Source organism: Misgurnus anguillicaudatus, chromosome 2 (genome assembly GCF_027580225.2).
Source record: "Misgurnus anguillicaudatus chromosome 2, ASM2758022v2, whole genome shotgun sequence".
Taxonomy (NCBI): Eukaryota; Metazoa; Chordata; class Actinopteri; order Cypriniformes; family Cobitidae; genus Misgurnus; species Misgurnus anguillicaudatus.
In genome coordinates, this window is record NC_073338.2 from 25,961,227 (window position 1) to 25,973,416 (window position 12,190).

At 39.8% G+C, this 12,190-nt stretch overlaps 1 protein-coding gene across 2 annotated transcripts in view; it reads right to left on the minus strand.

The window, feature by feature from the left end:
- Positions 1-253: 253 nt before the first annotated feature.
- Positions 254-12,190, minus strand: part of efna2a (ephrin-A2a) — a 94,730-nt gene continuing 82,793 nt past the window's right edge. The window contains exons 2-4 of one of the 2 annotated variants that reach the window (XM_055202141.2): positions 10,985-11,277; positions 6,152-6,217; positions 254-1,973 (exon numbers count right to left, since the gene is read on the minus strand). In XM_055202141.2, coding sequence (XP_055058116.1) covers positions 1,849-1,973; positions 6,152-6,217; positions 10,985-11,277 — 484 coding nt within the window. In that variant the 3' untranslated portion in view covers positions 254-1,848. Of the gene's footprint in view, positions 1,974-6,149; positions 6,218-10,984; positions 11,278-12,190 lie in introns of both variants that reach the window. The other variant, XM_055202142.2, reaches the window with a different exon arrangement.

The window sequence follows — 12,190 nt, forward strand, 5'->3', positions numbered from 1 at the left end:
TGGAGTTAATACAACCCAGCATAGGTTAAGTTACAACACAAGGGGCTGGGCTGGTCCATTCTTGAACCAATGCTGGGATGAGATTTTTTTAAAGTGTACTTCCTTTAACAAGAGGGCATAAACTAAAATACTATAATTTTACTTAACTGTTATTGAAAATGGTTGCTGACTTATTTACTTTGGGAACATTTATTTTGTTTTAAACCATGCAATAATTTTAGGGATATTCCATAACACTGTTGGCTCAAATAACTTCCTTTATACACTGCACATGACGACCTTACGGATAAGGAAAGGTTTACAGGGCAAAGTGATAAACAGTAAAAAGAAAGGTTGTTTATGTTGGCATTTAGTGTTTTTGGGATATACAAATCCGGGTTTTGGGCTTCACCTTTAATGTAACCTATATGTCAGCAAAGATCCTCACATTACACAATGCTTAATGCGCTCACATGACTCAATATATGCTATTGGTGAAACACACAAATGCCATTAGAAATGTACAAAACCTTCAACTCCAGAAAGCCAAGCTGAGCCAAGATGTCACTTGTCAAGTTCAAACAATGAATTCCCATTTCCATTTTTCCTCATAGCATTGTCTTTGCGTCTTATAGACAAAAGCTCTTTATTTTTTTGTTCTTAGCATGTTTCTTCAGTTTGACAAAACATGTCGTCTGTACAAAACGTCACATGAAAAAGAGGACACAATCAAATCGGATGGAAACAAATGCTTTCTGTCGTTTTAAATACTGAATACAGTTTGACATGATCACAATAACAACAGTAAGAGTGAACGAGTGGGCCCATCTGAACACGTCCCGAGTGCTGACTCACACGCTGTATCGCCACTCAAGACGCTAAAACCATTCCTCATATCACATGAATAATTAATGTCGCTTTTAAATGCTACAAAAATAACATGAAATAGAATACAAAAAAATCCATTTCCTTTTTGTCCGACCCTTTAGTGCTGTCGTATTACACTGGTGATTTAAAAGTGGCTGATCACTGATCATCGGAGATCAGTTTTGAAACAATCATTGCTTGTTCATCCCACAGAGCTGAAAAGAAAACCGATGCTTGTTAAGCGGCATTTGGGTTTCGCACCAAAGCAAATAATCTAATCTAAGAGATTGAGAGTCCTTGTTCCTCTAGTCGACCACACTGCACAGATACACAGTTTTTAGGCCAGCGGTGAACACTGACAGCTGATCCGATCCGCACCATTTGAGAGCCTGTACACCAGAAGAATGTCTGTGAGCCTATTTTCATTTTGTCGCTAATAAAAATATATCATCACTATTGTAACAAGAGATCGGTTTCACAGTGTTTCACATGCATGTGAATGTCTACCACTAATTCCCTAACTGCTGGCTACAACGAAACACGGTTTATCTTTCTCTTCACTCTGAAGAGAGTCCTTTGGTGTTGCTTGTTATTGGGATAAACCCCTTTATTTCTGGGTATTTCTACATTGGGGCTTAAACAATGTAAACAGAAAGATGATACAGGGGTGCATTATAGCTATCCAAATTATTTGATTGAAACCCTAAACGGTGAAAAAATGGCACATTAAGCCTTGATTACATAATCAGCTTATATAAAAGGTCACATTCCACATCCAGGTGTTCAAGTCTCATCAGATGCTAATTTGTACCATAAGCATAAAGCCCCAGAGTCGGCCGAATGTCTCTCTGCTCAGATTAGCCGCGAGGAGCACCGGGCTCAATCGGTAAGGGAGATGCATGACTCAGACTGCGCGTTAGCCCGTGGGCCGGATGAGAGGGCTTCCCTGAGGGAGTACGGATGGAGGGAGAACGGTGGGCAGTCCGGGTTGCCGTGGAGCTTTTAGACGCGGGCCAGCAGTAAGGCTAGCAGCAGGGACAGCAGCACGGTTAGGCACGGGCCGTCTGCCCTGCAGCGATGGCTCCGATCAGTAAGGAAAGGCTCTGGAGATTCATAGCCCGAACCATCTGAAACACATAAACGGAGAGAGACAGCAAACGGGGATGGAAGCTCTAGGAAATGCATACCTGTACTCAAAGCAGCAGGGGTTCACAGCTTGACCTAATTACAGTTTAATTACTGGGATTCAGAGGATCTGTTTTGGGGTTTGTTGTTGCATGCAATCATTTTCATAGATAACAAGAAATTGACATATTTGTGCCAGTGATTGCACCGGATTTGCATTTAGAGGAGCCAAACGGTTCACTGAAAAAAATGATTCATTGAATTTAATCAACTTTTCAAGGCAAGTGGTTGCAATCAATTTATTTAAGCTACATTTAAACAAAAGTTGTATATTTTATTTTACTTTACTAATCTTTTTTGTTTAAATGTAGCTTAAATAAATTCATTGCAACCACTTACCTTAAAAAAATTGAGTAAATTCAATGAATAATTTTTTTTCCAGTGTTGTTGGTTTTCCAAGTGCATTCACAAAACAGTTTGTCAATAAGTTTGCTGGTGTTGTAAGCTAATCATCCTACACTGTCACTGGGGCTGTACGCTTTAAAAAGGTCTTAATATGTACTATTTAGTAGGTTTGTGTAAATCGGACAGTTCATTATGATTCGATACAACAACAAAAAAAGATTTTCTCCACCAGCGATGCGATTTTTGCCAATACATCAAACACATCTTTGATGCGATTATGATTTGATTCGATTCGATCAATTTATTGATATTTTAATATTACATGCCTAGTTAAGCAGTTACAATTTTACTTACAAAGGCAATCAAAATATATAACATGAACATTTAATTAAACTCTTTGAAAATTGCCCAATCTCTGTCCAAATTAGAACATTTACAACAACAAACTAACAAAAATACACTTTTTTAAATAAAGAAAAATAAATAATGAGTCACATTAAAATGTCACATAAAATCAAGCTTATGATGGCAACAGTCAAAGTCTTTCAGTATTTTGTGCCAAAAGTAGTTTTAGAAAAAAAAATATTAAATTGAAAAATAATTTTATATAAAAAAGAAAGCTGTTAAAGGGGTGGTTCAATGGTATTTCAAGCATACTGACTTACTAACACAGTTATAGAGTTGTTTCCTCATGCTAAACGTAGGCAAAGTGTTAAAAAAGCAGTTGTATGTGTTACAGAGTATTTCTGTGCCGAATGCACTTCGCCAGGGTTCGTACAATTTTCGGAAAGTTTTTTTCTATTACGTGTCCAACTGACGTTTCAGGGGTTGTCTATACGTATCACTTCTTTATATGGGCACTTCCCCCGGAAAACCCCGCCCACTCGTCAATCAGCGGGAGACGCTAGAACTTACAAACATTCACATCACGCGACAGCTTTGTTTAATTTCAAAGCTCAACAATGGCATAAATGAAGAAGTGTGTTTTTGGATGTAAGGAGAAGAAAGCCAGCCTTATGAAAACAATGCATATAGTTTGTTTATCCGGGGTAGCAGCGGAGTTTTGCGTGTGTGTTTGATGCACTGGATTTTCCCAACCGGGTCATGAGTTGCATGCGGCTAGTAAGACTTCTGTCTTATGTTGGAAATAGGCGCGTGCATATTATAAATGACACGAACATGTAGTGAATCATAAGTTAAACAGTGTTGTATAGTGTTGCATGACTCGTACTCGCTCCACCCGCGGTAGTAACTCCTCCTTCTTCATTTTTTCGTACGTTATCGGAAAGATTCGGTAAAGCTTCGGAGATATAAAGGATGTCATACTACTCTATAGGGCTTATTCGCAAACACCGGAAGTCGCTAGCCGCGGCCATCTTGTTGACATAACATCTGTCCTGCCCCTAGCCGCACGTAGATTTGAGTCGAGGGGAGCAGTAGCCTAATGGCTTCATCTCGTCTGTATTAAGAGAAGATGAGCTTGATTATTGTGGAACAATATCAAATAGACCCAATAGCCTTAAGTAAAGATCCTTCCTTATTGACAGCCGTAACTTATCCGGATATGTATGTATAACTATATCGTTCATACAGTATCCGCATTCATCATACAAGCACTGAAGGGCCGTTCAATTTATAACGATAACTATAACGATAACTATATCATCGTCCACATCACCAAACAATACGTTTATGCTAATTCGCTCACGGCACTCGCGCAAATCACTTGCCTTTAATATTGCTTGTAATAAAAACTTTTGCAGATGTCCTCAACACGCTGCGTTTCGCGTAACTCTAAACAGTGAATCTAATAGTTTGTGTAATCTCTTACCTTTTGGCATAACAGTTAGTTAATGTAATAGATTAAAAAGCATTACGTAGTCAATTTTCACAGCAACTGGAGGTAATCTAATGTTATAGACCTCAGCAATGAGCTTCACTGTCATTTTAAGTGGCCGTGCACTTGAAGTTCAAATAGATTTTAATGCTATCAATGGTTTATCCTTAATAAGGTGGGAAAAATCGCTCAGAAACTGATCCCAATGATGTCGTTCATTGTATCTGTATCGTTATAGTTTTGGTGTGTGCTCCGCTATTCTGTTTAATATAAAACGATTTTCAAAACTATGTGAACGGCCCTTAATTCCCTATCAATGCCAGACCTATTATTATGTTCATATAGTTATTAATACTAATTTAATATTTATGGCAGCTTATTTGAAAGAGCAGTTTCAGCCACTGCTTACAGCTAACCATATGTGATCAAATTATGGGGACAGACTTTTCTGTGAGCATATATCCCTAACGTTACCTGGGGTAAAATGATGGGGACAGACTTTGCTGTTGGGAGTCTCTCCTTCGCTGGTTCAACTCCTCTGTCTCCTTCCTTTCATGTTTTCTGACAGTCGTTATCGCATAAAAACTAATTCCGGGGTTAATTTTTGGTTTAATTACACAGAATTCATGATAAATTTATGTGTTTTATGAAATGTCATAAAACTGGGGCCCCCCTGGCACCATCTCGCGGCCCCCAGTTTGAGAACCACTGCTTTAAGTGAATGTTATCTTCTGGCAAAAGTCAATATTAAGGGGGACCTCTCTTGGCACTAAGCACATTTTTAAACTCTTTTAAGAAAACTGAAGTCCTTAGATTAGAATTAGAAAGTAGGCTTTCATTTCATTTAGGTTTAAGAGAGCCTGCAGCTGCCTGCTATTGCTCAAGTGTAAGGGGAGGTCACACTAAATACTTGGCACTTTAGCTTATAATTGTATTCTGTTTTTAACACTGCATACAAATTTCCTGCATTTATCTAGTTGTATTTTAATAAAGAGACAGACAAATAATTATATATAGTCACAAACAGAGAGATATTCTTATGACTTTTTATAATTTTTTTGTGGAAAGTATTTTCTCCTTTTCCTTTATCTGTAGGTAAAGGATAGGAATCGCTTGCAAGGTATTGTAAATTTGCAAAAAAATGTAGGTGTTCCTTTGCGAAGTCTCTCATTTTATTATGAACAGCAAATGATGAGGATGGCACACAATATTATTGGTTTAAGATCAATGAGATGTTCCACAAACGAGTACAAATTTACTTTTGTGCCTGAAGCAATATGTAACAAATTTAGTTGATTTAGATGAACATTATTATTTTTTTTTTTATTAATGGATTTTATTTTATTTTAATTTGTTTTTCCATTTAATGTTTATTGTATGTGTGTTTAGAGATGCAAATATTTTTTGGACATTAATGCGAATATGAGGGGGAGAGCTTCGTCAATTTAAGTTCTTTGGCTTCATCCACCTTTTTCATCTTTTTCATTAGAGACAAAGGTCACTTTTCTACTAGTCACATGTCTCCACATGATACGAATTTGCATGTCAGAGTTAACCAGACTTGATCTTTGGTGCGCAGCAAAATGCTAAATATCTTCACACGAGCTTGCGTTTTTGGTCTGCCGCATTCGCGTCCATATGAAGTCAATGGAACAAATAGTGTAGTGTGACCGCCCCTTCAGACTTTTGCACGTACTGTATTTCACAATAATCACTCCCATTAATTCAGCTGTTACTGTGATGGATGCAGATCTCATCTGAACACAATTTCTGCGGCTTAAAATAAATAGGACATCTCATTAACAAAATGTTTCTGGAAGATGTGACTAACACAAATTATTTGCATGCCTGTTATGTCCAACAGCCGGCTGGTGAGCAGACACGACTGGATATAATTTTGGATGGTGGTCAATGCGAGAAACATAAAGCATGACTTACTTGTGGGTTTAACATACACCTTCAACTTTAAACAAGGCTTGCCGGCGTGGTTGGGATGAGGAGAAGCTGTTGACAGGAAATTGGAGAAAAAATAATGAGGTCCACACAATGCAGGAAGTTGACTTCAATCGTGCAAAATGTGCTTAGAGTAAACAGAAACATTTGAATGTTGAATAAATATGTGGCCTATTAATCTGTTTAAGATTCGGTCGTTGTTCTGAGATGACACTAAAACTTTGACCCCACGACAAGCAAATAAAGAACAAAGTCCCATATTTTCTCCATTCAGAGGAGATTGCTCTGACCTTCTCCAGCTTGGTGTCGTCACATACAATAGCCTGTCACACAGAGTGTCTCCATAGCGAATTATACCACAGTGCAGTCTGTGACCTGTGAGTCAGTATTGAGTGAGCCGGCATCACATCTCCAGCACAGTTCATCTCGCCTGTCCAGACGTAATCCGTCTGACAGATGACTTTATTCATCTCTGCTCTGCAGACCCAACAAACATCTCGATTATTTCCTTATAAGGTCCCGACTGTAAGTGAAATATGATTTGAACTTCCAAACATCCAAAAAGTGAAGTCAAAAGGAATGCGCTTGATCGTCCAGCACATCCACTTATTTTGAGCGTCCTGGTCAAGCTGTTGTAGTACGAGTCGCAGGCCGAGTTGTCGAGAGTTTGTCATCTTCAGGCTCGGCATCCCTTCCCCCATCGCGCTTCCCAGGTCATTGTGTATTCCTGTTGCATGTCCACTACACCGGATCTTAGGTTTATTGGAGAGCGCCCAACCTCAACCACCAGCAGCTGTGTAAAAGACGCCTGTCAAGATGTCATCACGGCGATCAATACGGGCGGAGAGATGGAAGTCTGGGGTTAAGTCTGACTAGACCTGATGGACGTGTTCTTTTACCAGCAGACAATCAAGATCGACCCCCACTTCCCCTGATAACCTCCCAAATCTATCTATCATCAGTGACCTTCTCGACCCCGCCTCAAAGCATCAATTCCCAAGGGCCCGGGATGGCCATAGAGATGCCGGTATCCAAACAATCCTCCCTGGGAGTGTCTCTAAAGTTGACTTGGGTGGAGGTGGGGGTGTCCGAAGGCCTTTTCCAGCCCTGCCCCACGGTCGAAAACAAAAGTCTTCACAATGCAGGGCCTGGCTGGGAGCTGGAAGGACGGTGCATTAAAAATCAGTTTGGGGGGATAGGGCTGAAACAGCAGAGTTGAAGGGTATCTTTGAACTCTTCTCTCTCCGTGAAGAGACAACACTGCGGCGTGTATGATAAGCAGCGCTATGCCCCGCTGATTTATGGGGGTTGGTGTGGAGGGGATGTCGACTCACAACACCCCCAATTCAAGCTTCTCGCACTTTCAGTCTGAGCTGTCAATCAGGGAATAATCAACAGTTAAATGGGAGAGACAGAAAGAGAGAGAGGCACGTCTGGCTGTGGTGCGGATGTCTCCTGATGGACAGGGACAAAAAGCTTGCAGAAGCTCAAAGTCATCAGGCTCCATACTGTACACAGTACACATGTGGCTCCTGACCGCACCAAAGCCTCTCATGTTTGGCATTGTAATCACTGTGTACATTACTGATTCGTTCGCTTTGTTTTTCCCGGCAATTTCCTGATAAGTTTACTAAACTTATCTTAATAAAACAGTTAGACGATAAACTAAATAAAGACAAACCATGTCTATTTTTTATCTTGTCCAGCCACAGCGAGCTGTCTTCGGCAGAGGACAGTAAAACAAATAATGAAAGGAGAAATTTCCTGTTTGAACCGAACTGTTTAATGCTTTGGGAGGTTAATGGGAATGAGCTGTTGGATGTTTCTCATTTAGAAAACTCTTAAGCTATTAAGATTAAAGCTTCTCTATTTCTCCATTTCAATTCCTCTCTTAATCTATCCGTGCCTCTCCATATGTGCTGTAACTCAGGGACGTTCTGTCCCAAGATGCAATGAAGCCGGAATCTCATCAAAAAACATTTGTATAAGAAAATAATTGATAGTATAGAAACAAAACAAAACAGATGTGATGAGTTATGAGATCAAACAGCGTGCAAACCACAAGCTGATACGGTTTAAGTGAAGAGTCTTTTGTTTTCCTTCCGGCTTACTGCATTTCTAAAGCGTAGGTTTAATGAGAGTATTAATAAAGTAATAAATAATACAAGGGGTTAGTGGTGATCTGAAGTGAGAAGTCATGTCAGAAGAGACACATTGTTTTTATGCTAATGTTAATCTCTGATAATGTCTGTCTTTCGAATTTCACTCACAACACATTTGTAGTGAACTCGGAAATGATTTTTGGACTCTCTTAAAAACAAATCAGTCTGTTCACGTAAAAATATATTTCACCACAGCTCCCAATCAAAATGTTTGTTTGTATAAATATAATGTTGGAACTTTTTACAAAGTCCCTTACTCGACTTCTCTTCCGTGGGGCGCAAATTTAAAATATGTGTTTGGAGTTTACTCTGTGTTGCTCGTCATTTCAAAACATGTGTTCGTCGCGTCATGCGAACCACGTGCATCATGCGTCCCGTCAAAATCCAGACGCATTGAAAGGGTTCAAGATAAAAGAGATGCTCAATTTCACAAAATACTCGCAAGACACTAAGGGGGCGTGCACACCAAAGCTTTTACGCCCGCGGCCGGCGCATGTTTTCAATTGATTCCAATGGAAACTCTGCGTTTTTTTTTTCAAATAAGCCAACAGCTAGCGTTTTTTCCGGGCTGAAAACCGGCGCTCGGAGTTGAAAGAGATTAAACTTTGAGTGAAAAGCTCCGCTCGTCAATGTGAGTTCTCACACGGCCATCCAATCACAATGGAGGAGGGGCGGGACATTACCACAGCAACCAACCGGCTCACAGCTCAAGTATCAGAGCTACCAAAGCGCTCGGCTGAAAAACGTCTGGCATCGGCGTCCTCAACGCGTTTAAAAGCTTTGGTATGTTTAGCCCCTAACTTAACAATAAACTCTACACATGAGATTAAGCAAGTATCTAGCAAATGCGAGCATCTCTTTTATCATAAACCCTTTAGACGCGTCTGCAGCAGGCACTTATTTTGACAAGATGCATGATGCACATGGTTCACATGACGCGCCGAACACACACTTTGACATGACAAGCCACACATGACGGGCTAAATACATGTTGCGACGATCTTCGCATCGTGCACCCTCGAAAAAGAAGCTACTGGCCGCCAGTGCTGAAATATAAACATTTTACCCATTAAACAGATTTAGGGCCATATTTACTAACAGCTTGCCCCAGCGCAAACCATAATTTTGTTGTTAAATATTGACCGTCATTATTTACTAAAGACGCACAGTGGATCAGTAGCGCTGAACAGATTTGGTCTAGTTATTTTTTGCAACTGCAAAATTTTGGGGAGGAGAATATTAAAATGATTCACGCGTGTACTAATGATGGCAGGTGTGATATTACTGGTAATTGCACTGGACAAAACAAAGCTCGTCTTAAATTAATTGGCGCTTAAAATCCCTGCAATTGTTGCTGATAAGAGAGGCATTGCAGAGATCAGAGACCGTGTAGTTAAAGTCAGACGATTGTTTTAACACGTAACAGTTTATTTGGAATGCCAGAGGAACATATTATTCAAAAATATTGTTTGCCAAGCCATGTTATTTTTTATTTTTGCTGGAGAGTCACTAGGAGAAGGCACACAATACCAGATACACCTTCATTTTTTGTCATCCAGTTCTTTTCAGTGTAGTACTATGGCTTCGTTAGCTGGGATTTCACACCCCAAATTTTCAGCTGAGATGTCGATGGTGCCGAACTCAAGCGCATCAGGCGTTAGTATAAATCACTCGCATCTGAGGACCATCAGCTCTGCTTATTTGTGACCCTGAACTAAGGCCTTGTCCACACGAACATTGTTATTTTTATAACCTTTTTTTTTCGTGGTTCGGCCGTTCGTCACACAAAAACGGAGTATGACGTCATGACGTCACCGGTTGCGGTGTTCTCGTGTATACAGTACAACCGGGGTTTTTGCTTCTGATAAAGGCTTCTGATTGGCCAACGCGACTTTACATTTATGGTTATATCACCGCCTGCTGGTGTGGCATGCTCTTGACAGCATGTGATCGTGTGTTTTTGCGTGTTCATGTATGCAGAGATTTATTTTAAACCAAGCATGTGTGGAGGGGATTTTTTATACCGCAGTAGGAAAAACTCCGGTTATAAAAATACCTGTGTCCGTGTGGACAAGGCCTAATTTGCGCTGCTCTTGGTAGACTGGGTAAGTCATTATGGAAATCAGCTGTTGCGTCTGTGTTATTTAATTTGTGCCTTTTGAGTAAATAACCCACCTATATTACCACTCCCATCTGTGCTTTTTTGTTGGAATTGCCCTTGGGGCTGTTAAAAGATTAATAATGATTAATTGCATAAAAACTGCTGGCTTATTTCAACCTATGGATGGGTAACAAAAAAACAATCCGCCATTGTCATGGTGTGTCGTATGGGTTTAAGAATATGTTGAAATTTTGCTTTAGTCAGTTTTGAGCTCCAATTAATTACACATGCGGCTCTGTGTCTGAACGCATAATTACACCTGCACTGTATACAAAGGATCTGATGACAAATGAACTAAAACCAGGGGAATATGAATAGTAAACAAACCACAGCTGTAGCTGTAACAAATAAACAAATAAATGCAACTGTAAATGTTTAAAAATGCATAAAGAGCTTGTGACATGGTTTTCGATGATTATAATAGATTTTATATGACTATTATAATACTTGTTGCTCGGAAATGGAATTAGTTGTATTGGAAATGCGCACACTTACATATGTAATAGTATTCGTGTCCGGGTCGAAACTCAAAACCAAGTGAGAAAGGGGTGAAGAGCTGAAACTTCTCCGAAAACCGTAGGGGTCCCTCTGGGCTCTGGGGCCGGTTACACTCCCATCGTTTGAAGCCTCTCATGCGGTGCTCACAGGTGAGGTAACCATCATGGTTAACCATGAAAAGGATGTAGCGCTCCATACGACTGTGAGGCTGTGGGGTCTCGTAATACGGACAGTAGACGTCCAGGTAGTCATTGATGCTCACGGCTACCGTATATTCCCCCTGCCAAAACCTGCAACACAGAGTCAGAAAATGAGCTCAATTTACTGTGTCTGAGCAGACAGTATGAGTGACATTACTCCTCACATCACTTCAATATCCTTCAGTTCATATATATTTTTCATTTTGGCTCCATTTAAGCTATACAGCATTACAGACAGGTACACACAAAGGCTAAATCTGTTGGGCAGAAAACCACAGGAAATGCAACAGAATAGGCTGTAATGAAAAGCCACAATGCACGTTTTTATCTAGGTCAACATTATGCAAAGAGAGAGAGAATAGCAAAGCAGAGCATAGGAAAATCTAACACACAAAACTACCAAACTCTCTCTATAATGAGGATGTTTATAATGAAAATAGGGACTAAAATAAAGCCTTTCAAAACAACTCTGAAGGTCAGAAATGACATGTATAAATGAACATGTTGATTATATTCACATAAACCACTGGCAAATTTAGTTAGTGAGTCGATTCCAGTTAGCTTGTCATGTAAATCACAAACTTCATTTAGAAGTAGCACACGTAATCCAAGCTTTGAATTTTACAGGCTCTGTAAAAGTATTTTTTATGCTTCGCATTCGATTTTCTCTATATCATCTGTTTCTTAAGAATGCAGCTTTAGAGCAAGAGAAAGAGAAGAGAGAGAAAGAGAGAGAGGGACAGAGAGAGAAGAGGTGGAGGGGCAAAAGACAGCATTAGTGAATCAGTTTGAAAGTCAGTGTGACCTACAGATGCTGCAAAATGTGTGCGACTGCTGTGTGATGTCCTGTGTATATGTTTCTCACTGTAAAAAAATGCCTACTGACGGAATAAGAAATAGAGGTTTATTCTTAAAACGTGACAAATCTGCCAACCGAAATATATATTTATATATATATATTGCTGAGGAAAAAATATGAATGGCCCCATTCAGTTTTTCTAGA